This window comes from Rhinolophus sinicus, linkage group LG15 (assembly GCF_036562045.2).
Source record: "Rhinolophus sinicus isolate RSC01 linkage group LG15, ASM3656204v1, whole genome shotgun sequence".
Taxonomy (NCBI): domain Eukaryota; kingdom Metazoa; phylum Chordata; class Mammalia; order Chiroptera; family Rhinolophidae; genus Rhinolophus; species Rhinolophus sinicus.
This window is the reverse complement of record NC_133764.1, coordinates 21,847,847-21,872,783: the sequence shown is the minus strand read 5'-3', so window position 1 is coordinate 21,872,783 and position 24,937 is coordinate 21,847,847. Positions and strand designations below refer to the sequence as shown.

At 50.0% G+C, this 24,937-nt stretch overlaps 3 protein-coding genes across 13 annotated transcripts in view; 2 read left to right on the top strand and 1 right to left on the bottom strand.

Annotated features, from left to right (window-relative positions):
- RFFL (ring finger and FYVE like domain containing E3 ubiquitin protein ligase) overlaps positions 1-2,649 on the top strand; it is a 62,730-nt gene extending 60,081 nt beyond the window's left edge. For all 5 annotated transcript variants that reach the window (XM_019732607.2, XM_019732606.2, XM_019732604.2 and 2 more), the window contains exon 7: positions 22-2,649. In XM_019732607.2, coding sequence (XP_019588166.1) covers positions 22-203 — 182 coding nt within the window. In that variant the 3' untranslated portion in view covers positions 204-2,649. The remainder of the gene's footprint in view (positions 1-21) is intronic.
- Positions 2,650-5,146: 2,497 nt separating this feature from the next.
- LIG3 (DNA ligase 3) lies at positions 5,147-24,933 on the bottom strand. The gene is made up of 20 exons (XM_019732567.2): positions 24,788-24,933; positions 22,272-22,825; positions 20,160-20,303; positions 18,079-18,276; positions 17,324-17,475; positions 16,484-16,650; positions 16,296-16,373; positions 15,672-15,840; positions 14,010-14,165; positions 12,160-12,291; positions 11,714-11,793; positions 10,680-10,767; positions 10,250-10,327; positions 9,835-9,958; positions 9,118-9,260; positions 8,730-8,804; positions 8,136-8,282; positions 7,482-7,686; positions 6,997-7,124; positions 5,147-5,897 (listed from the first exon to the last, which is right to left on the bottom strand). The coding sequence occupies exons 2-20, from the start codon at positions 22,819-22,821 to the stop codon at positions 5,664-5,666; spliced, it is 3,048 nt and encodes a 1,015-aa protein (XP_019588126.1). The 5' UTR covers positions 22,822-22,825; positions 24,788-24,933; the 3' UTR covers positions 5,147-5,663.
- CCT6B (chaperonin containing TCP1 subunit 6B) overlaps positions 23,954-24,937 on the top strand; it is a 46,192-nt gene continuing 45,208 nt past the window's right edge. For 2 of the 7 annotated variants that reach the window (XM_074320163.1, XM_074320162.1), the window contains exon 1: positions 23,957-24,424. In XM_074320163.1, the coding sequence (XP_074176264.1) occupies positions 24,084-24,424 (341 nt within the window). In that variant the 5' untranslated portion in view covers positions 23,957-24,083. Of the gene's footprint in view, positions 24,425-24,937 lie in introns of all 7 variants that reach the window. The other 5 variants (XM_074320167.1, XM_074320164.1, XM_019732581.2 and 2 more) reach the window with 5 other exon arrangements.

Genomic DNA, 24,937 nt, shown 5'->3' with positions numbered 1-24,937 from the left:
TTCTGTGCTGTGTTTGTACAGGGGGAGCAGTGCCGTCCAGCCTGGAGGAGAACCTGTGTAGGATCTGCATGGACTCCCCCATCGACTGTGTTCTGCTGGAATGTGGCCACATGGTCACCTGCACGAAGTGTGGCAAGCGCATGAATGAGTGCCCCATCTGCCGGCAGTACGTGATCCGAGCCGTGCATGTCTTCCGGTCCTGAGGGTGGGGTGCCGGCTTCTTCAGTGCCTTACAGGGACATAGCGCGAGGGGTCGGGCTCAGGGTCGGCCAGCTGGCAGCGGGGCAGGCTAACAAGAAAACTTGGTATTCCGAAGACCAGGGCAGGCAAAGATGCTCTGTCACCCCAGGCATGCCAGTCTTGCCACAGAGGTGCCCCTCTTGGCTGGCAGAGCCCAAGGCAGTGAGAATTGGTATAGATCTCATGGGCAAGTCCATGTTCCGATGGTCTTGGGTGATGATGGTAAATGATGAAGAGAGGACTTTCTAGAACTTGGACCGTATCTTTCTCCTTCCTGTGCCCCCCCCCCCCCCCCCCCCCCGCCCCATTCCCCTGAGCTGCTTGCCTGTGTTTCACCAATCAGAAGTCCTGGTAGAAATGGTTTTCTTCCTCCCCAGCACATTTGGATTTATTTCTGGTCGTCTCTGGCTTTCTGTGCTAAAGTTTCTTGCTACATTGCCTAAAATCCATTTGTTTCTTCAGACCAAAAAGATGTTAGCTTACCAGACCAGTAATGATCTTCTGGTGAGAAATGAAACAAATGCTGTTGAAAAACTTCAAAGTCATTAAGAGTTGCTTCCTTAAGTGCTGGGATTGGAAGCTGTCAGTCTCCCGACCTGAACTTGGGAGCCAACAAAGCATCTGGTTCTTAAACTGCTGGGAAATTCCAGTCTCTGTGCGAGAGATGGTGCATGGGTCATCTGCTGCTTCTCTTGGGGTCTGACTTTGCGCCATCCTTCATTTTAGTTTCTGAGGAAAGGGAAAGTGTTGGGTGAAGCACTGGCTTTCTGCTTAACTTTGACTTCTCCAACAGACAGGAGTTTGAAACCTTTTGCTCCTGAGAATGAAGGTCTCTCTCTTTCCCATGGAGGTTTTAAACGGTCTCACTGAAGGCATAGAGACTAAGCAAAGAGCCTGCTCTTCTCTAGCCAGACTTCTCATGAAGTTCCTGGAGACCAAAGGTGTAAGACACAGACCACCGAAGAGATGTCAGAAGGTACTGAATGAGGCTGATTTCAGCCCTTGAGTGGACAGCTGGTAGTCTTAATTCCCCAGGTTGCTGGGGGCTCCCTACTTCCTTTCCTTTCTCAGTCTCCTGATCTGGGGGCAGGTGAGGAAGAAGCATTCTACAGGCCATTTAGGAAGGACCATGCAATGAGTTGGTCAGTTCTTGAGCCCTCTTAGGGTCCTTACACCACTGGAAGAGCCAAAGGGCTAGAGAAAAGTTTGCTGGGATAGCTTAGCCAAGCACACACGTACATGCTATCAGAAGAGCTGTGTGCTGCCATTACCAATGGATGAGCTATGTAAACCGGAAAGACCCAAGGGCCTTAGCAGATCCCCTTCCCCCCATGCAGCCAAGAGCTCACTCTAGAACCACTCATGACTCTGGAAAGCAGTGGGAAACCTCCAAGGGGACCTATTTATTGGTACAGACATATGCTTTTCCTCTATCAACCACTAACCCCCTTTGGGGGAACGAAATTCATGAAGTTGTCAGCTGAACACTGGGCCACTCACCTTGACGTCATAGCAAGTCCTAGATGATTTGATTCTGGGCTGCATACAGCCTTTGTAGGAATTGGGGGAACCGAGATTTCCCTGTGAAGACATCTGTCTGCTGGACAGTAAATACTGTAGTTTACAATGCCTATCATTTTAGCAAAGGATTCAGCTACTCCTCAATTCCACTGTGAAACAGGTCTATATGTATATGCAACTCAGTTAAGATCTAGCAATAATTGAAGGGCAGAAGCCAGCTCTCTCCCTACTTAAAACTTGCTTTCTCTGCTGAGGCCTTACCTCTCCCTACCTCCCAGTTTCCCTCCTAGACATGAATTTAAAATTTTCTAACGGTCAGTTAAGAATTAGAACTGATGCCATTTGCTCATTTTAGAGAACTTGCCTTTTAAGTTTAACCTTTTGGTGAATGTTTTCATTTAAGAAAAAAGGTGTCAAGCAACCCTGATTTTTCTTTTTTTTATTATTACACTAAATAAAAGTTGGGGATTCTAAGATCCCATTTCAGTTACCATCTAACCTAGGTAGAAAAATTTATTTTTATCCTTGAATGCTCCTTCCTGTCCCTCATGGATCCTTGCTCTTAATTATTATGGAAGCATCTAATTCTTCCAATTATTCTGTGGCTTTTGCTGTGACTGCTCAGAAATTTCAGTTGAGACTTGTTTTAAAAGACTTGGAGAGCTGACTAGTTCATAATTCATTGGAATACTTGGACCCAAGCTAGTAAGAAGAAGCTGTACACGAATATATATTGTATAAATTTGTTGAAATCTTCTGGATGTGAATGTGTTACTTCAAGTGGCTTATGTTAAGATTCTCTCAGACTTACTTGGGTGTTAAACCCACATGTGTATTTTTTGTTACAGAGCTCTGCTTTATAATTTTGTAATAAAGTTTCAACATAGATGCCTGTCCCATCTGGTGTGAGGATGCAGAGGTCTGGTAGTGAAGGGTGACAAGAGTTGATAAACTACAGGCTAATGCCCGGCTGCGTGCACATAGCCGTGCTCTTGAGAGACCGCACTCTTTGGAGATGCTTGGGCCGTGTGGCTTTGGTCAAGCTATCCCTGTTCAACAGATAAGAAAGCTGAAGCTTAGTGTTGCTGTGACTTGTTCGAGATTTCACAACTAGTGCCGTGTTTCCCCGAAAATAAGACCTAACCGGAAAATAAACTGTAGCATGATTTTTCAGGATGCTCCTAATATAAAATAAGCCCTAATGCATCTTTTGGAGCAAAAGTTAATGTTAAGACCCAGTCTTATTTTGGGGGAAATACGGTAGGGCTTATTTTATATTACGAGCATCCTGACAAATCATGCGAGGGCTTATTTTCCGGATAGGTCTTATTTGTGGGGAGACACGGTATGTGGGGAATGTCATGGAACAGCCTAGAAGAGGGTGGAGCTGGGTAAAAAAAGGATCAGCCATAAAACCAAATGGCAAGTGCCAAGTGAGTTCAGACATTGACACTGATTTGGTAGATGGGTCTTAAAGATGAGGGTAGACAGGAGTTGTAGGACAGCCAGTGTGGCCAGTTTTCAGGTGACCTGAGAGACGGATGGTAGCTTTTGGATACAGCTGTGATCGTTGGAGTGTGGCTCAGAGGTTGGCCCAGCCTGGTGGGCAGACTGCTGCGGGTCCAGGGGAGGGCACTCCTGAGAATGCAGCCTTTGGGAGAGCTGGGTTATGTGCAGATCTGCCTTGTGACTTAGAGGCGAGGAGGGAGTTTGGTCCTACGTGCATACAGGCTTGAGGCTGAGCCACAGCCGTCATCCTCATTGTTCTGGGCAGATGACTTGTGGAGCGCCCAGGATGACCTCTCTGCTGCCAAGCAGCAGCATAGAAACAAATGCTCAAGGTCTGTGAATGTAACACGAAAGGATACAAAAAATTGTATATTCGGTATAATCTCAATAGCAAAGAAAAACATGCATCAGAAAGACTGGAAGGCAATCGGCAAAACACCATGAACAGTGAATTGAAGGTTAACAGCCAGCATGGCAGGGCTCTGCTGGGAGGATGTACCAAGTGGAAGTGCCCAGTAAGGGCAGGTGGGGTTGGGTCAGGGCCCTTCAGCAGAATCTTGAGGGGAGTCTTGTTCTGCTACTGCTCTGTCCAGTTGCTTGGCCTGAGGAGGCTGGGGAGGGGGATGGGAAGTTATGTAGGTCAGTTCTCAGAGGAGCAGCAGCTTTTGTGTCCCAGAGGATAGACTAAAAAGAGTGTCTTATTCTCAGTACTGAAGCCAGACTGAGTGGTGCCAATTCACAAACACCCAATGTCTGGGCTAGAGACAGAGCAGCACCTTGCCCTCTGGTCCCTTCCTCCCAACACACTCTAATCAGCCCGTGGAAACCCAAGTCAATGAGGTTAGAGCTGGCCTCCAGGCCGGCTGGCCAGCAGCTTCCCAGCAGTGCATTACCTGAGTTGAGCACATCAGAGAGCTGGGGGGCAAGCAGAGGTATCAGTCTTACAGACCCAGACACTCAGGTACGTTCCAGAGGTTGTCATATTCTCTTGGGATGGACAGCAAGCCTGCCATTTTGTTGATACAAGAAAAAAAAAAGAGCTGACCCTCACAAGCCAGCAGACCAGAGAACAGGGAAGTGTGTTGAACCAGGTGGGCACCTGATGCGCCTGCATTCAGACTGGAGCGTGAGCTGTCACACACAAGAGGCTGTGGAAGTGGCCTGACCGAGTTATGGTTAGAAGCCAGGCCTCCTCCCTCCTGGGAGGGTCTGTACATACATGCCAATGTTGATTTTCCCAACTCCGTGCCGGGCCGTGTGCCGAGTGCTTTACAGAACTCACCTTGAGTTCATTTGGTCTTTACAGCAACCTTATGATTTAGGGGCAGTTCCTATCCCCATTCCTCTTAGAGGACAGAGGCTCAGCTGTTAAATAACTTGCATAAGGTTATAGCTGTTAAATTTCAGGATTTGGATTTCAGTCAGGTCTGTCTGTGTATATACCTACATGGTCAGTAGCCACATGTGATCATTTAAAGTTGAGTTAGAATGCAAACTTCAGCTCCTCAGTTGTTAGCCACATTTCAATAGTTCATATTGGCCAGTGAAGATTTATAGTCTGTTTCCATTGCTGCAAAAAGTTCTGTTGAACAGCACAGCACTGGTCTACATTAAACTGTTTTCCTTTTATTCAAATAAATCGGGAGCCTTTCTTTTTAAGTAGGCTGTGCCGATTTGTCCTCGGGTGGATTATCTTAAAGAGCAGTCTTAATTCCAGATTTTGGGGAAGCAGATCCTCCTGGAGCCTTGTATCCCCCAGAGGAGTAGCACAAAAAACCTCCCTTTTCTCCATAAAGGTTCCATTTTCCCACCGGATCCTGGTTCCCTCCCTTCAAACCGGACCCACACCCTGTAATAGGAGAACACAGACAAGTCGTAAAATTCATTTTGTTTTCTTTCAAATGAGACTTCATTCCTGGCAAAAAAGGGCCAGGTTGAATACAAGTTTTGCCAAATACAAGCAGCAGTTCTGAGGGAGGGCAGTCTCTGAAATAACAATTTTGAAAGGAGCCTAGAAATAAAAGGGGCAGGCGAGGAGGGAGAGAAGCCCGCCACCGGGATTAGCTGTGGACGGAGCTGCAGTGGCCCAGCTTTGGCTTCACTCCTTAGCCACGAGGGAAATTACCGGGGGTGGGAGGACAGAGATAACCGCAGGACATTTTATTTTTTACAAGGAAAAAAGCCTTTTAAAGACAACAAAACGATGACAAAAGCAGCACCCAGATCTGATGTATGTAAACCAGCAGGAGAAAGTGCCTTCTCGGTGGCACCCGTAGCGCCTGACTCCTGGCTGGGGCGAGACCATGCATGGCTGGTAGCTTTTGTGGAGAAGAAAGTCTGTCCCCCTGCTCTGCCCCAGCCAGAGCCCGAGGGAGGGAAGGGAAGGCGCAGGCCTAGCAGGGAGCGACCAGTCTCCGTTTCCGGATACAGGCCCAGATCCACTCTGGGGAGACCTGCTGGGCCTCAGAGTTCTTGGCCCTGCTCCCCAGCACGTGTGTGGCAGAGGCCACGTCAAATTCCTGGACCAGGTCTCCGTCGAATGCTACAAAGTAGCGCCTGAGACGGCTGAAGTCGGGTGTGGAGGGCGGCAGGTAGAGCCGCACCCCGGTGAAGATGTCCAGCAGCACCTGTGAACGCACAGGGGCAGGGAGGGGTCAGGCTGGGGCCAGGCTGGGGCCGCTCCTGTGCTGGGGGCTGGTGGTGTCTACCCAGATGAGCACCGCCCAGAGAGGAAGGTTAGGAAAAGCCAGGGACAGGCAGCCTAGAGGTCAGGAAGGACCGGAGCAGTTTACTGGAGAAAAGGCCCGGGCATCAAAACCCCCATCCTGCAGCCACTTCAGGACTGACATTCCCCTGCATTCCTGCCTAGAGGAAAATGAGGGAGAAAGAACGGGTCCCAGCATTAGGGACCTGGAGAAGGGAAAAGTACGAGTCTCCAAGAACCATCCAGTGGCTGTGGGCAGGGCCAGTGGCTCTCCCTCAGTGACACTGTTCAGTTGAGCAGTCCACTGTACAAATAGCGGGGCGGGGGGTGGGGGCAGCTCATTACTGTGCATGGATTCAAGGGCTTCAGTAAGAAAAGATGGAAAAGGCTCTATAGGCCTGCTAGGGGCTGCAGACGGTCCGGAGGGGCCTGAGCTGTCAAACGTCTGTGCTTACTCTTGGCTCGCGGGCATGTGGGGTGGTGCAATCACTGTATGGTTACCACATGTTTACTTCTCTCTCTGCCCTTTGGGCCAGCAGCTCCTCCAGAGTTGAGCCTAGGTACTAGCCTCAGTAGGTACTTGGTAGCTGCAGTCAAACCAAAGACTGACAAGGGAGTCAAAAGGGAAAAGGCTCCTCAGGTGGGAGGACATCCACCAGGCAGTGTGAGCGAGCTCCCGCCCCAGCACAAACTCACACTGCTGCACCCCCACACCCAGACTGGGCTTTCTCCCCTTTATTGTCCCTGCAGCCTCTCGGCCAGGCTGGGCTGTTCTATCTCCTGCCTGCAGGCACAGCTCTCTTTTCTCTCTGCTTGCTGGCCAGCCGCCTCTGCAAGGCAATGAGAGGGCACAGGGTGGAGCCACAGCACTGCTGGCCCCGCCCCGGATGTAGGAAGTGCAGGAGGGAGGAGCTTTGGCCATTAGCCCTGAACACACCTTAGCTCATCTCAAAGTTTAAGTGCAGAGGGTTGGGAACACAAGGCCCTCGGCCAGACCGTCCCTGGTGCACGGTTATTCTTACCCTCCTCTTGGCTTGGCATGGAGTCTCATCAGGAGCCTTCCGCTTCTCCCCCACTTTCACAGGAGAAGACTTCGTGGCCAGCTTCTCGCCCACTTTCACAGGGGCAGGCTTTGCAATCACCCTGTGGCCTGCAGGAGAGAGCTGGGGATAAGAACTAAGAAAAGCACACGGGGAGCTGACAATGGTCTCTGAAGTCAGGGCAGCCAAGAGGGCCAGGCCTTGCTCTGCGACGAGCATGGGGGAAAAGGGAGAGTTCAGAGGTAACTTATCCCCAGATCAGATGGGCTCTCCCAGGGTCCTGTCAGGTTTACTGAACAGATGGAGGGTGCCCGGCAGAATGGCTTCTGCCCCACGGCTGGACACACAAAGGGAATACCTTCAGTGTCACACGAGCTGAGAGCTGGAATGGGAGACTGGGTCCCTGTCCATCGATCTCTGCCCTCACATGCGATCTTCATCACCCCAGCCCCCTCCCTTCTCCTTACCTCCTTTGCTGTTGGGGCTACTCAGCTTCCCCCCTGCCTTCTTTGTGCTGGCACAGGGCTGCTCAGGGGAGGTTCTGGCCTTGTGAGACCCAGCAGATGCCAAGGTGCCCTCGTTCTCGCCGCTGCTGCCCCCTGTAGTGGAGCTCCCCTCGTCTCCGGCCACTACAGTGAAGTCTGCCCTCTCCTTGGATAGCTGGTACAGTTCCTGGGGTGTTGTGGGGGAGAAAGGCAGGTCGTAGCCCCTTCCGAGCCACTGGCTTCAGAGGCCATCTGTGTGAAGGTGTGTTTTAGGTGCGTGTGACTGGGGAACAAACAGGGGAGAAGGAAATGGCAGGGAAAAGAAGCTGGCTTCCTCGGTGCTTTTCTAAACCTTGGCTGTGTCTCCTTGGGTAATAGGTACAAATCAACAGTTCTCTGTTCCCCAGTTCTTGTCAATAATAGAGGCTGTAGCCTGGGGCCAAGCCCTTAGCAGGACGCTGTGACAGCACAAGCTGTCCATCTCCAGGCCCTTCAGCAGTTGGGTCTCCCTTTCCACATGCCCTCTCTGCCATGTCTCAGTGGAATGAGGAAAAGAGGATAGGACATGGGAACAGGCAGATGCCCAAGGTTCCAAGGCTGGCACAGTGGGGTAAGGGACACACATGCAGCTGGCACCTTGAGTTGGGGGAGGTTGGTGGCAGATTTCCAGTCCTTATCATCACGGATTCGGGTGCAGCGAGGGAATCGGATGGAGATCCCATCGGCTGTGTGAGCCTCCGATTTGGAGAATTCAGCCCCTGTGATCTCCCACACGGCAGCTTTCTGTCAGGAGGAAGTTAGGTCACTCCCTGGTAAGAAGCAAACATCTCCAGGCCAGCTAGAAGCAGGGCCGACCGGCTAAAACCAAACGAGCACTGGCTAACGGGTGGGAGACGCTTTAAGTCCCACGGGTGTTACTGGTGCTGTGTGACCTTAGGGAAGCCCTATCTCTTCTTTAGGCCTCAGTTTCTGTCAGTGCAAGAAGGGATTGGCCCCAGTCACTTCTAGGGCTGACCCTCTGGGACTAGGGGGATGGGCAGTGTCTTTCCCTCGCTGTTAAGGATGATTCCTCCGTGTTAACTGGCCGTCCCCATGCCTGTCACTTGACTGAACAGCCCAGATCGCTGTCCCTGGGTGGACTGTCAGTGAGGCTGAGATGGCGTCTCCGGCACTAGAGCGTGTGCAAGCTCATTCTGGGAGCTGGAGGACCCTAGGCCACTGGGTTGGTACCTTTGGGTCTGGGACGATGAAGTCAGGATAGTAGATCTTGTTGACTTTCAGCCAGCTGGGTATCTTGCTAGGATCCTGGAGGAAAAAAAAGATACCGTCCTGGGCTATTCCTAAGCCAGAACCAGACTGAAACCCCTCTCGTTCATGGGCTGACCCTCACCCCATGGGATCTTCTCTGCCCAGAGCGGGTGTGGCCTTGAGGGCACATGACCCAGTCCCCACAAAGTAGGCACTCAGAGACTTTGAAGGCCTAATACTGCTCCATGGCCAAGCAGCAGCTCTCCTGTCTGTGGAAACACAGAAGTGATACCTGCAGTCCCCAAAGTGCAGCCTGTCTCGGTCATGATGGCCCATCCAGAGGCCAAGGTCACCCAGGTCCCTTCCTCACCTTGCTGATCTTCACCATGTCCAGCTCCTTTTGTAGGCGGGCAAGTGTGGCATCGTCATGGCCTCCTGAACACTTGGTGACTGTGCACCACTTCTGGCTGTTTGGGTCGTAGCAGCCCATGAGGAAGATGGACATCATGCCACCTGGGGGGGAGGGGCCGAGTGGTAGGTGGAGGGAGCTGTCTCTGCCAGCTCCATGCACCCAGTAAGAGGCAGCCTGTTGGAGAGGAAAGGGCCTGGGCCTTGGCGTCAGAGAGCCAGAGTTCAGCTCTTGGATCTGCATCTTACTAGCTTTGTAAGTTTAACCTTTAGGAGCCCCATTTCCTCTTCAGTAAATTAGGGATAGTCACGCATCACTTGTTGGGCTCTGGTGAGGTGTAAAAGGAAATGAACATAGTAGATTGCCTAAAAGTACTACTTCCTCAGACCTTAGCTTTCCCTCCAGTCAGGAAACAGATTTTCCTTGAGGGGAAAGCTGCCAGGCCCTGAAGAAATAGTTGGTGGTGCACTTCTTTGTGCCAGGCTGGCACAGGGTATTCCTGACTAACCTCTCCCTGCCCAAGTCTGTAGCTCAGCTTTTGCTACCTGAGGTGACATGGGCCAGGCCGGGGCCCAGGATTGGCCTTGCTGGCAAATCAAGCCAGTAAAAAGGCCAGCCTCTAGCTTGAGTGGTGCCTTTCAGTGAAGTAGCGTCCCAGGGGCCAGAGGCCACCCTGACCTTTGCTCCCTTGCCCATAGAAGGCCCCAAGGACCACCAGGTCAGCGGTGTCAGCCATTGCCCCCTCGTTCAAATAGTCTTTCTTCACTTTCAGCCAGTGTCGCTTTCCAGGCTCATATGTACCCTGAGGGGAAGCAAGAGAGAGACCATGAACTAGAATGGAAACGCAGCATATCAGAACTGTCATAGTGCCCATCGCACTGCGGGGAAGAGCCCTTAGGCGCCAGGCACTGCAGGAGACAGACAACCCATTCTCTAGATCCAGAACAGAGCCGTCCAAACCCTGGGCAGATGCCCCCTTAGCACCCACCCCAAACACCTCAGGTTGCCACTGCCCTCTCCTGGCCAGGGCTGGCAAGGCTAGCGGGGAGGGCTGAGAGTCTACAGGAGAAAGCAAAGGCTGTGCCCATCTTACCTTCACATCCTTCAGCACCAGCCCTTCCAGCCCCTCTCGGATCACCCGGTTTATCATGTCGGCCAAGTCTGAAGCTTTCTGAGGGACAACAGGAGAGATATCGAGAATAGAGAGGGGGCTATGGCAGTGAGATGAGGGGGTTCCTTTGCACATAGTTAAGTGCCCACTGGAAACATCTGACTTGAATACAAGGAACAAAGGGCTTGCAAAGTAGGGACCCTCTTAACCAGAGAGCTGCTGTGGCTTTGAGACACGGACCCCACGGAGGGTGATTCATGCCCTGCCTTCCTAGGTGGAGACTTATAGGCAGCAAACGTCAGCAGCCCCATAAGAAAATAACTAAGACTCATACTCCCAGTCACATCTGACCCAAGGGGTTCTCCACCTTGTTTTCAAACAAAACGCTGCCCAGTGTGGGGCCTTCACTCACCGCGACTCGCTTCATTTCTGAGAACATGATCCGGTTGGGAATTTCAACCATGTTATCATGAAGAAACTTGCGCCGCTCACACAGAGGCCTGAGGGGGGACAGGAGAGCTGAGGTCAGGCCAGGTTCCACCCCCACCCCCACCCCCAGGAGTTCTGAGGAGGGACGGGACACCGTGATAAACTGCAGTGGTTTAAAGCACTGGTGTCCGACAGTCCTGCCCGTCAAGGGCTCCATTGTGACCACAGATGGACAACTGTGAACTGAGGTAGAGTCACTTCATCGTAGTTCCTGTGCCTACTTCATCGGGTCACGGGAGGACTGGCCTCTAGCCCCAACAGAGTATGAATTCTGGTCCCACTTGGAAAATGAGCCTGACTCTCATGTTTTGTTCCTGGCTCCCTGCCCTTCCCCAGGCCCAAGGCTGGCAGGTTCTTGGGTCAGCAGGCTGACGGCCACACCGCAACTCTGACCCGCAACAATTCTTGCTCCCTTCCCTTCCCTTTCCACACTCAAGGATGCGGGCCAGTGTGGGAGGGGTGGCAGCAGAGATACTTTCTAAGAGTGGAAGGGTCCAGAACTGCTTTCTTGGGCCTGAAAATTTGGAGGCAGCTGAGTGAAGACTGCTGGTCCTCCCTAAGACCGGCCCACCCACAGGCCCCTCGAATGAGCTTCCTTGGCCGGCCTCTTCCTAAAGCAAAACCTGTGAGCTGAAGACCATCTGCCTTATGTCGCCGTGGGTGCTGTTGTAGAAATAAACTGAACCCCTACTGTGCTCACGGTTTATTTCTTACCAACAGTCCGTTTTACTATAGCAAAGAGACTGGGCGGGGCCGGGGGCTTAGGTGTCCTCTGGGACTTAAGCTGTCAGAGGTGAGGTCTTCCTAACACTGAATGGGGAGTTGACTGTGTACCTCTCGGCTCCCTCCTCCTGCTGCCCCGGCCCTGCCTGGGCACAGAGGTGTATGCTCCAGCCCCTTCCCCTCCCTCCTTTCCAATCCGAATCCCCACCTAGAAACGGAAAATAGATTCCTCACCTGTCCATTAAGCTGACACCATTGAAGTAGATACAGTCAAAAACAAACAGGCAGACATTAGCATCCTGGAAGGCAGCTTTCTATAAGGGAAAATGAGGTAGTAGGTACATGAAGGACAAAAATAAGGGCATGAAAAATAGGTGGCACCTGTCCACTTCTGGAGACCCCCTGAAGCCCCTGATAGAAAAGTCCTGTTTGTGTTTTGAAGCCCCTCGGCCAGAAAGGCACTTAGCAGATGGTCCTGAATGGAAACCAACCCAACTATAAGTTAGTTCCCAATACTAGCTCCTTTTTATGCAAAAAACCCAACACATCTAAACAGTCCAGACACGAAGACTAAGCCTGGCCCTAAGTAAGTGACATATCCCTTGGCCCCTTCCAGACCGACAGCGCGTGCACACACGTACATGCACACACTCGTTCTTGCGCGTTTGCCGAGTCCGTACCTTGTGCACCCCCAGAGTCCCAAAGGGCAGCGGTTTGCCTGTATTGTTGTCTATTAGGAGCACCTCGGAGTCCAGGATCATGCTGTGGCCCCCAGGGAAGGCCTGGGGGATGTAGTCCTTAAAGTGGGCCACCTGGAGGCAGGAGGGGCACTCAGGTGAGGGAGAGCGGGCAGCAGGGACCTGCAGCCGAGCCCCAGAAGGAACACAACACCAACATGTGGAAACCCAGCTAATGTGCAGAACGTAGACCTCGGCCTGTCGGCCACCGGGGCGCGAGGAATAGAATAGGGTGTGTTTCAGGACATCTGTCCAGACCTAGGAAGAGGTCGGCCTGTGCTGAGTCACTTTCTATGGGCTGCAGAGAAGGGCAGTTTGGAGGAAAACGGAGAGTATGTGGGGGCAGGCCAACATGGGAGGGAGCGAGCAAAGGTGGGCAGGCAGAGATTGGGGGAAAACAGGCTAGATGGAAAGGAAGAGATGAACCCCCGTAGGAACAGCAGGGAAACATGAGGCGGGTCTTCTCTGAGGGGGAGCTCTAACCCCACAGCCATCTTCAAAATGAGTATGAAGGGATGTTTGGAATTGGATTTTTCCTGATCAAGGCAGAGGCTTAGCCCCTGACAGTTGCAGACAGGGAGCGGTCCCGCTGTAATCCACGGAAGCCACACCATGTGATGTCAGCAGTGAGGTCCAGAGAGTGTGACTGTGGTCCATTTCCTCCCCTGGGCAGGGCACACAGGCCATATACACCTGTGATGCTTGGAGTAGGGACAAGAAAGGCCTACACATCCATCCCACTCCAATCCCCTTACGAATCAAAAGCACAGGAGCGACAGAGGTGAAGGAAACGGGTAAGGGTGAGCAGAGAAAGGGCTCTAATTCTGGGAGGCTGTGCTCAAACTTCTTCCTGGGTAACAGGAGGTGCCCACTGAACCACCTCCCTGGGGGCAGTTCCTCAGCAGTTTTACTGCACCAGAGCCAGTGCACCTGCGCTAACGCTGCACAGGGAGGCCTCTGCTCAGCTCTGCTGAACAACTGAAACGAATGACCTGATTGCTCAGGGCTCCAGCAAGCAGGCCAGGCTGAGGTAAGGATGTGAGCCACACACCACGACCCCTCACCCCCAGGGCCCGGACAAGTAGAGTCTGAGCTAGGAAAGAAGAGGTAGCAAGGACGGGAAGTCCATTTACTCACAAGCTACTGGAGCCACATGTTCCAGCTGCTTTTCCCTGAAGAGACCCCTAAGGGCGCACAGAGGCCCTGGAAGCTAAGAAGCGCTGAGGAATGAGGTTCTCATGCCCCCTGGTTAAGGCCAGGAGTCTGGGCTCTCATGTCTCCCATGGGATTGTGTCCACATCAGAATGTAAGCTTCTGGAGGGCCAGGAAATTGTGGTTCTTTTTTTTTTTAACTGCTGTATGTCTGCTACCTAGAACAGTGCCTAGCACAGACTAAGCATTTATGGAACAAATTCATGAATGACAGCCTAACAGCCCTTTGTACATGAGCCATAATTCAGCTCAGGGGGTAGCACACAGGAAATGGAAACACAAAAGATAAGCACTACAAGTCACTCCCCAGATGGGCTCCCTGTCCCAGCATCACTGTTCCCTGGGGCTTTGTGCTGACTAACCCAAGTCGGGGCTCTTTGGCTGTGCCTACTGAGCAGCCCCTCATTATTAGACGAGTCCAAAAATGAATGAATGAATGAATGAATTCATTCATTCATTCATTCAACAAATACAAAACAAAGCTATTGTGTACTAGAGCTGGAATGGCTGTGGAAGTCTCGCCCTGAGGTTCTTAGAGGCAGAAGGGAAAGACAGTCCTGGTAGAAATGAAGGGACCTTACCTTGTGAGGTAGGACAGGCTTGAGACTGCGGCTGAAGTAGCTGAAGTGGTCCCCGTTCTTATGCACCTGGACTCGCTCCCCATCATACTTGATCTCAGAGAATATGCCATTAGGACACTTCTTCATTGCATAGTCGATGGACTTGCAAGCCTCGGCCTTGGGGAAGGGAAAGAAAAGTCTGGAGATTTACAGGTGCCCTTCCACTGAGGGGCTGCTCAGCAGGGACCGGCCACGAGCCCAGGTCCCGGGGGCTGTCAGAGCACACCCTCAGGGCAGGCCGTTGAAGAGGAGATGAGAATGGAAAAGGCTGGGCACTGCCATATCTGCAGCTTGCACTTTGAGGAATATGAATGCAATTCATTGTAGAGCAAATAAAATCCCACTGAAACAGCATTTCATCCCCCACCCCATAATTAAGGATCTTATAGGGCCTTTGGCTTATTATTAAACATATCAGTTATCTCAGCATGGGCGTACGTAGAGGTTCCGATTAAAGAGTGCAGGTGACAGTGAGGCTGATGGGGCGGCAGTGGTCAGGGAGCCCAAGGATGGGGCATTCACACACCTGTGCCATTCTGTGTCCAACAGTCATGGCTACCATTTGGGGGGCGGATACTTATGTGTCAGATTGTAAAAAATTTCAGTTCATTCTCAATGTGATATGTGATAGATGATACTGTTTTCATCTTATAGATGAAAAAACTGAAATTCAAAGAAGTACTCGCTTGAAGTTACATAGTAGGAACTCCAAAAGCTGTGTGGTTAACCCCTAAGCTATACAACCCATGACGCTCTTTAAACGACAGGTTGTAGAACAGACTCCAGAAGAATTCTTGTAAAAGTCGGGAAGGCCACCCCTGCAGGTGACTGGGAGTCCTGTCCCTGGTCTGGATCTGACTATTTTGGTGCTGGCTGTCCCACATTTCAGGGAGGGAGAGAACGCTTCTCTATCCCAAACAGGAAACCCTAAACCAAGGCTTCAGTGTCACACACAATAGCGTTTCATAAACAGCACTGCTCGCCACTGGAACAAACTAAAGGATCTGACCGTGGGCATGGCAGCACCCCTAGAGGTCCCATTGCAAGAGAAAAGCAATGCCAGAAGGGAAATCCCACTTCTCATGGAATGCAGAGGCCCAAGTGATCTCTGTTAGAGCTGGTCTTCATTCCTTAAGTTTCCTCTTTCCAGAAGAGGAGGCCCATGTCACCCTGTTATAGGAAACCTGGCTCTGCCACCAACTCTCCGAGCTACTTGGGGCAGGTCACAGAACCTCAGGAGTTACTTAACACATCCACCTCCCTTCAGGAAAGATGACAGATAAACCATTCTGAAGCAGAGGTAGATGCTTCAGAGGGTATCATACGTCATTCACGCTAGTCAAGTAAAGGTCAAGAGACGCTGAGGAACTCATCAGAGTCTATATCTGTGTGGTGGCAGAGCTGGGCCTAGAGTTCAGCTATTTCCACTAGGTCATGCTGCCTTCTCAGAACTTTGCCTGTACTTCCCCACGGAGCAGCACCCCTCTGCATCTCCATTCTTCCTTCCCTGAATTCCTGCAATCATCGTGCCAGGGCCGTCAGCAATCCTACCTCCCAGATCTCCCACGGGAGGACAGGAGACTTGGGGAGGAGGAGGAAGCAAGGCCGGTGCGGCATCCTTACCAGCATGGGCTGCACTGGGGTCATCAGTGAGGCCTGCACGCTTAGCGTCCGCCTGCGGCCTGGCTCCTTCTCCACCTCCTGCTCATTGCGGAGGACCCGCTCCACCACATCCTGCAGGTTGCGTGACGCTTTGAAGGCTTCATAGGCATTGGGATCGAGGGCGTCTAACCTGCCAACGTGCACAGGAGCACAGACACAAAAACCACTGCCTTTGACCTTATTGCTTTGCATGGCAGTCCGTGCTCATAGAGACAGGAGGAGTCCCAATGTATGGGGAAGGGGTTATGTTCTGTTGTCTAAAGACTTTCATCGGTGAAAAAGCTCTTGGACAACTGAGCTCTTCCAAGGGGCTGTGGCCATGTGGATGCTGCCTAGCAGAGGGGGCTGGAGCAGACAAGCGGCTCACACCACGCTTGCTGAACACACTCCATCCTTTGTGAGAAGGGTATCGTTATCTCCACTTCACATGAGAAAATGGAGGCTGAGCTAGGGCAAGGGACAGGTCCCACAGGAAGAAAGAAGGTAGAATCAGGATTGAAATGCAGATCAGGTCTCCAAAGTCCTGACACCCGCCGGCAACAAAGGCAGCTGGTAGCTTAGGCTGTCAGAGGAGCTGGTACTTACACATGTTTTGCACCCGAGTTCATCTTCAGATCATGTTTGATCAACCTGATTATGCACTTGAGGTCATTGGCCGTGCACCTAGGGGATGAGGCACATTCAGGTTGGTCTCTGAAGAGCTCTGGACCCCCAAACCTTCCTTGCCTAGCGACTCCATCTCCGCAAGCCCACCCCCTCGGGCAGCCCCCCACCTGGCGGCGATGTCCTGCAGGGCCTGTTGCTGCTCATCCTCCTTGGTGAGCCTGGACAGCTGCAGGAGGAACTCGTCCACCTCCTGGATGGTAAGGAGGCTCTTGGCAGCTGGGGGGAAAGACTTGCTCTGCTCAAAGAAGACTCTGATTGTCTCTGACACGTCACCCTGTCTCCAAAAACCAAATGCCACTGCTACAACCCCAGAGTGGCCAAGGGTGTCCCCCGAACCCCCAGGACTCGCATCAGAGATTTCAATCACTGTTCCTGTCCCCAGCTCACATATATTGACCTCATGTCTTAGAGAATCTCTCGCGCCCACAGTTCTTGGAAAAGGTACCTCCATCCACCAAAGGGTCTGGCCACCTGTCTTAGCTGAAAAGTGACACAAGGACTAATCCGGGACTGAGCCAATTTGATTCCTGTTAGAATTTGGACTAAGAGACAAATACGGTCATCAGATAGATAACAGGGTGCTCGGATAGAAACTTCCCACAGTGCTCAGGCTGGAGTCACAACAAAGCTGAATGGTAAGCCCAAATTATAAGGGGAAAAAAGAAAACATAGGCTCCAAAATGAGAGCCCCAGGAGAGAGCGGGAAGTCTCAAATCCTGACCCTTGAGAGCTTGGCTTTCAGGCCTCAGCAGCAGTAGGACTTCCGTCCTCTGAACCTTGTGAAACTGACAGCTGTAGCCTACCATCCAGCTCCTCTAACGGAAGCTTGCTCAAATGGGTTTCAGGTTCCTAAAACAGTATGTGCCCCAACCAGAAAAAAGAGGTTGCAGGTGCTTGGCTTGGCAGAACCCCACCTGGAATGCTGCCTACCCTTCCCTTCCTCTGACCTGCTCTAGGTCTCGTGCCATATCATCTGGGTTGCAGTTAAAAATGCGGCTGAAAAGCTTCACGATCTGCTTATCATTCAAGTTGTAAACACTCTTAATAACACCCGGCAGCAGCAGCTTTACTGTTAGGTACACGTCACCGTGGAAACCATCTGGAAACAGAAGAAAGGAACCCTTCTTGAGAAATGGACCTTGAACAAATAAATACATAAACTCGAGGAGTGGAAAGAGATGTCTACATCGCTGTACCCCGTGCATTTCATGACAGCAGCAGAGGCCAGTGTTCGGTGGCTGGTGGTTTACATGTCTGTTGCCCTAATTTAGCCCCTGCATGGACTCAAGACTGTCGCTTCAGCGTCCCCAGGGATGAACACATTATAGGTGCTCAATGATGATTTGTTAGATGAATAAAAGCAGAGTTGGAAGATTCTATTCCAAGCTGTGCATGCGATTCACAAATCCTATTCAAACATGCAGGACAGTGTATTTTCTTTTTGGTCGAATGAGATAGATTCTCCTGGCCCTCTGGGGGTAGAATAAAGACAGGTGAACATGCCCACGTGCTCAGAGCAGGACTGGCTACAGCACAAATTGTGGGGTTCTTTGTTCATCATTATCAAGAATTTCAAGCCAGCAATAGCAGCATTAAACCAAGCAAGGGGCCCCGTACAACTGTACTGTTCACATGCCCATGAAGCAGCAATGGCTCTAAGCTCGTTAGGGGCAAAGCCCACCCAGGATGCTCTAGGCCCCACCTCCGGCTGAGCCTTTCTGAAGGAAGTCCTGGATGATCTGGGTCTTCGTGTTGTAGCTAGGATTTTCAGCCACCATGGCACACAGCTTCCGAAACTCACGTAGCAGACAATCCTTGTGCTTGGGGTCACATTTGCTTGAAGACAGACTTGTCTTAGGGACAGAGCTGGAGTGGGCTTCCCTTGAGTTGTTGGGCTTGGCTGTTTGAGAAAAAGAAGGCGAGAAACAGCAGAGATGACTCTTTGCCTTGCTGAGAAGGAAGAAAGGGAAACTAATAGGCACTTTGCTGGTGCTCTGCATGTAGCTTCACTTAATACCCCCAAATCGCCCTTCTGGGGTAGGTATCATTACACCCCTCTTACAGGTAAAGAAATGGAGGTCAAATAATTTACCCAAATCTCACAGCTATTAATGGTAAAGAAACAGTGGCCTCAGACCCAAGCAGAGGCAGAGGGCCAGCTCATGCGCATCTCTTTATGAGTGCTTCACAGAGACCAAAGGCCACCTTCGTGCCCAGAGGGGTCAGGAGGATCTCAGAGCAATTGTAAAGCTGACCCCAAAAAGCTGGGGTGAGGAAGGGGGAAGAGATCAAGGGACATGTCAGTCAATGTAAAACCACTGCTACTGCAGGCTGTCAAAGCGGGAAGAAGCCTTCAAAGTCATATAGTTCAATCTCTTCTTCCTGATGAGGAGACCAAGGCCTGAAAAAAGAGACATGCCCAGCCCCTCGCCACTCCCACCCACCCCCATCACCACTTTCTTACTGCCCAAATAAAAGGTTGTCAACGAGCAGGGCTTTTCTCCAGACATCCCCAAATAAATGTACAATTCTTGAGTGATACCCTCTTACGTTCTTGTGACCATTTACAAAGCAACTTTCACTCTGCAAGCTGGCAGCGGAGCCATTAGCAAGCAGGCTGCTGATGTAAGCTTCTTCTCGGCTGGGCTCTGCACATTATAAATGCACCCTCATCTCTGACCTGGAGGCCAGAGGGTTTCAGGGGACAGACTCTCCGAAGCCTTGATCTTCAGCAGGTTTCAAGAACCAGAACACCATTTCCCTCATCTCCCCCCGAATTCCCTCCTCGGGACCAGGGCCCTTCCAGAAACATGTCTTTATTGTCACCGGGACTCTTCTGTATTTCTATTTTGGGCCTACCATTAAACAAAACTAAACTTCAGAGTTTTAAAATAAGTCCACAGAGGCAGGCACCATTTTCAGCACCGCATCTCCGTTAGTCCTCAAGAACACTGGAGTAAATGAGGTAGGTGCCGCCATTCCCACTTCACAGATGAGGCCACAGCGGCTCAGAGGTGACGTGACCTGCTTCCCCGAGCAAGCTGTCAGGTGACAGTGCTGGAACCAGGACCCAAGTCTTCTGACCTCAAGTCTAGGCTTCTTTCACGCACATAAAGCTACCACCCCTAACACCTTCTGAGTCCGTGTGTTTTGACTTTTTTTTCTCTACCTGAGTCAGTCGCAGAATGTCTCCAAATAAAAGACACAGCAGGGGACACGGTAAGAGCACAGGTGTGGGAGTTAAACAGACTTCATTGTAAATACTAATTCATGATGAACCTGAACATCAGCTTTCGTATTCATAAAATGGACCTAATAAAATTACTTCCAAAGGTTAACTAAAGAACAAACGAAACTACATACGTCAAAGCCCTCGCCCAATGCTGTCTGTTACATAAGGCACGCACGACCTCTGCCTTCTTCCATACTTTTAACTCCTATACAGGCAAGTTTAGGAATGCAATTTCTCAAAATTCTTTCATTATCAAAAAACAAGGAAGGAAAGGGCATGTTACAATTATCTGTCTGACCCAGGTAACTACTTCCAGGGGAAAAGTCTTGACAAAATGAACATCTTTTTGCTGCAATAGAGATTAAAGTATATAAAGAAATGCCATACAGGTGTAATGTTGAGAACTAGCCATTATCTGTCTCTGCTCAGATGGAAGCAAATGATTGATGAGACTAGGTAGCACAGAATTGGCACTCTTGGCCCGAGTCCCAAATAGGCTACCAAATTAAGAGGATGACCATCATAGCCACAGTAGCCCAAACCTATCTTACCTGAAAAGCCAGAAAATTTCCGAGGATTGGTGTTGGTAACAACGGAAGCACCTTTCACTGGTGATGTCACCTGGCCAGTGGCTGTCAGCTTAGCCTGAACAACAGCTTTCTTCTTTGGTGTGCTTGCTGCTTTAGAAGACAAGTCTATAGGACCCCAGAAGAAAGGAAAATATCCTTCAGTGAAAGATCCCTGAGAAGCTTCCAAAGGATCTATCAACCGCTCTTAGAGCCTTGCTTGGTAAGTTACTACCATGGCACTATCCTAAGGCTGGCTGCTGGCTGGCCAGTCCTTTTGAGAAGGTAATAGGTGGGAGAGACAGGGGTGCTGTTCTGGAGACAAAATACCCAGTTACTCTTTACTTCTATTAGTAACTTAAATTTTCACCAACACTCTATCCCTATTTCACATATAATAATCTCAAGATTATTTGGGGGGAAATCAGAAATCACATTGTATCAATACATAAAACTTGAGAACCTCAGCTTTATGGAATTAGCCCCAATATATAGATGCACAGAAAAGTAAAATGATGACGGATAACAGAGTACGTCATTTGGCACAGGCAGGAAATCCTCCAGCTGCTGAGTTATTTGAGCTATGTGACAGCTTAACTCTACCTTGTATTTCCCTTCCTCTGAATGAGATGAGTCAAGTGGTGACAAAGGCCGAGGGCAATGGCCCAGGCAGTGTAGGGCAGGACAGGGAGCTTGAGGAAGGAATATATGAGTAGTTTTCTCTTCTGGATGTCTTGTTTCCTTTCAGATAAGGATAGATGCCCATTTTTAGAACCACTGTTATTAGAGTCCCCCTATAGTGACAAAAACTATATTTAATAGAAAATACGAGTATTACTCTAAAGATGAGGACACTGGTAGTCATAAAGGACTAATTGGACTTGGAAGTATCAGTGTAAGATTCTAAAATATGCATACATGTAAATATGCATGTATGTGTGCATATACTATACGTATCTGTGTGTGTATTAGGTTGGTGCAAGAGTAATTGCCGTTTTTACATTATTTTTAACCTTTTAAACCGCAATTACTTTTGCACTAACCTAATATATATGTGTTTTTGTGTAGATAACATATATTTTCTAGTTCCAGTCTGCTGAAAGGGTTTAAAAGCAAAGACACTTCACGGTAACAAAGACATGTAGCATCCAGATTTGGTCTCTAATGCCATTGGCCACTAACAGGAACCAGGACTTTTCAGAGAAACGGCTGATTCCAGGGCAGGTATGTGATACCTAGAAGGTAAGCCTCAGAGCATCCTGTTATGCCCAAGAGTAAGGAAGTACTTTAAGACCTTTTTTTTTTTTAAATGATGAGGGCATCCAGGACACAAACCAGCTCAAAGGGGCTCCCAACAGGCCAAATATGGAACAATAAAGTACCAAATTAATAAAGTACAGTACAATTATAAGCCACTAGGAAAAGGAAGTAACCTATGAGTCCATTCAGATAATAAATTGATAGCTAAAAGGAGGTGGTGGTAGGTACAGTACCCTAGTCTCCAAAAATGTCAATGTCATTAAAGAAAGACTATGGAAATGTTCCAGATGAAAGGAGGCCAAAGAGACATGACCACTAAATGCCATATCTGATCTTAGATTGGAATTCTATAACGAAGGGGGAAAAAAACACTATAAAATATATCACTTTATCAGTTAAAACTGGCATATAGATGGTAAAATATTAAGGATAAATTTACTGAAGTTATTAGCTGTAATACGGTCATGTAAGAGAATATTCCTATTCTTAAGATATATACACTGAAGTATTTAAAGGCAAAGGGCCATTATATATGCAACTTGTTTTCAAATGGTTCAGGAAAAAAAATGTGGGTAAGAAGAGAGTAATAGAGAGAGCATACATGAACACAAATGATAAAACAAAGACAGCAAAAGGTAAACAATAGGTAAATCTGGGTAAAGGGAATATACGTGTTCTTTGTACTATTTTTATTCCTGCAACTCTTCTGTGAGTTTGAAATTACTACCAAATAAAAAGGTAACAAAAGAAAAGAAACAGAAAAAGCGGGATTCTACTCTCCTTATCACTTGTTCTCCCAGCACCAGTAAGATGAGAAAGCATTCTTCTCCACCCTACCTGCAATGTGCTGGCTTATCTGTTCCTTCTCATTGTCTTCCAGTTCCTCCCAGCCTTCCAGCTCTGTGAGGTCTTCAATTTTTTTTGTGGTGGCCCGGGCCCGCTCCAGTTTCTCAAACATGCATTTAATGTGGTACCACTCTTTCATATCACCCCCAGACTCTGAGAAGGGATTGGGCACCACTTTACCAATTCGGCATACACCCTTCACAATCTTTTCCTTGCATTTTTTGCAGCCAGCTGTGCCACGCTTGGCATAGTCCACACAGAACCGTTGCTCAGCCATCTCACAGGGCCCACGGCAGAGTCCCACATGCGACCCTGGCAAGAAGACAAGGCAGGTGTCACGTGGTCTTAGATCGTCTTCCTGGGATGACAGAACAGGCTTTCTTTTCTGAAGGAGGCAGCACCCATGAAACAGATCTGTGTCTGACCACCGGCTGAAATGTTTTATGTGTGGCCAGAGATGTTGTTTTCGGAGTAGGCACAGTTCTTTTTGGTTGAGTGCACGGAGGGTTGGTGAGAAGAGAATCTTGAAAGCCAAAGTCATAGAGCTGCATGAAAGGGTGAGAGGCAGAAAAAGTGAAATGTATACCAGGAGCTAGGCTTCCAATTTCCTCAAAGGCCGAGGTCCTAATACAGTCTATGCTGACTAATCAAAGACTTCCCAAAATATTAAAAGATTTAATGCCTACAGAATGAAGCAGAGTTCCAACATAGGAAAATTCAGTTTACAAAAGGGTGTTCACTTATCTAATGTACTAGTAAATCACAATCAAGAGACTCCAAATCACATAAACGCTTTCCTCCACCATCAGCAATACTTAATGTTCATAGTGAATGATGACACCTAAGTATTACAAGACCTGAAGTTTCTTTTTAATCACCAAGAAAAATTACATTATATTCATGAAGTTTTTAATGTGAAGTATAACATATATGCCATCTTCAGAAACTAATCAAGCTACTGTATAGATCTGTGATTTAATCAGAAGCCCTATTTTGAGAAGCAATTCAAGGGAGCCTTGAGCCAGGCTGCTTGGGTTCAAATCCTAGCTCGTTAGCTGTGTAACCTCGGGTGACTTAACCCCTCCATTCCTCAATTTCCTCAACTATAAAATGTGGGTAATAATAGTACCTAACTCAAGGGGTTGTCATTCTAAGAGTAAAGCCCTCAGAACAGAGCTGGGCATAGCAGAGGCACAATAAATGTTAGCTCTTATTATAATCAGTGAAGCAGTTAGCCTTTAAGCAGAAGCTCTCTATGTGCAATTAGCTTGTTCAACTTGAATCATGGAATGCTGAAGTAACTAGACAGCAAGAATCAAAGGAACTGATAAATCAATCCCAATGGAAACAGGGATAATAGCTGCATGGTCTCCCCCCACCTTCTTAGATTCCTATTTTCTGAAGTATCTCCATAGTTCTGATTTTAAAAATACTGGAAATTGTTTCAGCCTGCACACCGCGTTGCAGTGAAACTACCAATGGGTTATGGATAATGAAAAGCAGGCTTCACTTACTATGGTGCAACGTGATGCAGAGGAAAGCAGGTAAATGGGAATCAGGATGGGAGCCCAAGTGTGGCAGCACAGTTTAGGGACTATGAACTCCCTGAAAATGTATACAAAATGTGCATATTCATAAATGTACCTTTGGAGGGGGGGAAGAGAAGGTCTACGATTTTCCTGAAATTTACAAAGGGCTCTATAACCCCCAGAAGTTTAAGAACCACAGCGGTGAAGTATGTGAAAGTACGGCAGGCCCATAAGAGGGGCTCAGAACAAATGAGGTTTCAACGTCAGAAGAACGATGTATAAAACACCCCTCAAAACCACAGTGAAAGGAGCCAATTTCAGAGCATCTCGCAGCGTTCTACCCTCCGCATGGGGGGGAGGCCCAGGAAGCACCTGGGACACGAGAAGGCACAAGGCTGCTTTGAGGAAACCAATCTGTCCCACAGTCCCCAACAGCCGCTGCTCAGCATTTCATCAAAAGGAGTCGAGAAAGAAATCACTGAGGCCTGAACGCAGCCCCGGCCGCCACGGGCCAGTGAGCTGCACCGGATTGGGAAGTGAAAGCCCCTGCAGCCGCTTTTCCTGGAGGGCCTTCCTGCGATGCTTTCGGGACAGTGGGCAGGGGCTACTAGCCAGGTACGGATCCCGGGGACGCCCGGGGAGGGGGGGGAAGCGTGTCCCTCGGTTCGGGCCGACCCGGAATCAAGGACACAGCTCGGGGATGGGGAAGGGGACGCGGCGGGAAGAGAAAGGCTCCAGTGTGCGGACCTGGCCGGGGCCAGAGCAGCCCCCGCGAGGGCACCCTCCCTGGCGCGGATCCGTGGGGGTCCGGGGAGCCGCGAGCCAACCCGCTTGGGCTCCCGGGGGGCCACCACGTCACGGAGGGTGTGCCCCGGGCTCCACGGGCGGGGGAGGAGCCGAGCGCGAGGGCTCCCCGGCCGCGCCGAGTCCGCGGCTGTTTCCCTCCCCACTGCCCGGCCCCGCTGCGCCGCCGCTCACCTGTCTTCCCGGCTCCGGCGCACACCGCAGGTCTCGGACCCGGCGACCACAGGCCGCACTCAACCACGATGGTTGTAGCGCCTGTCTCTTTAAATCCGGGTCCTTGAGCGAACTGCAGCGCGCAGGCGCAAAGGTCGCAGCAGCAGCAGC

Excerpts from the sequence above, each read along its gene's own strand:
- LIG3 (XM_019732567.2), bottom strand. The coding sequence starts at position 22,821 with ATGACTTTGGCTTTCAAGATTCTCTTCTCACCAACCCTCCGTGCACTC. Across the intron at positions 7,687-8,135 it reads CCAACCTCCCCCAACTCAAG|GAACTGTACCAGCTATCCAA; the intron begins GTGCCAGCTGCA and ends ACAACACCCCAG. Across the intron at positions 5,898-6,996 it reads CATGCCAAGCCAAGAGGAGG|GTGCTGCTGGACATCTTCAC; the intron begins GTAAGAATAACC and ends GTGCGTTCACAG.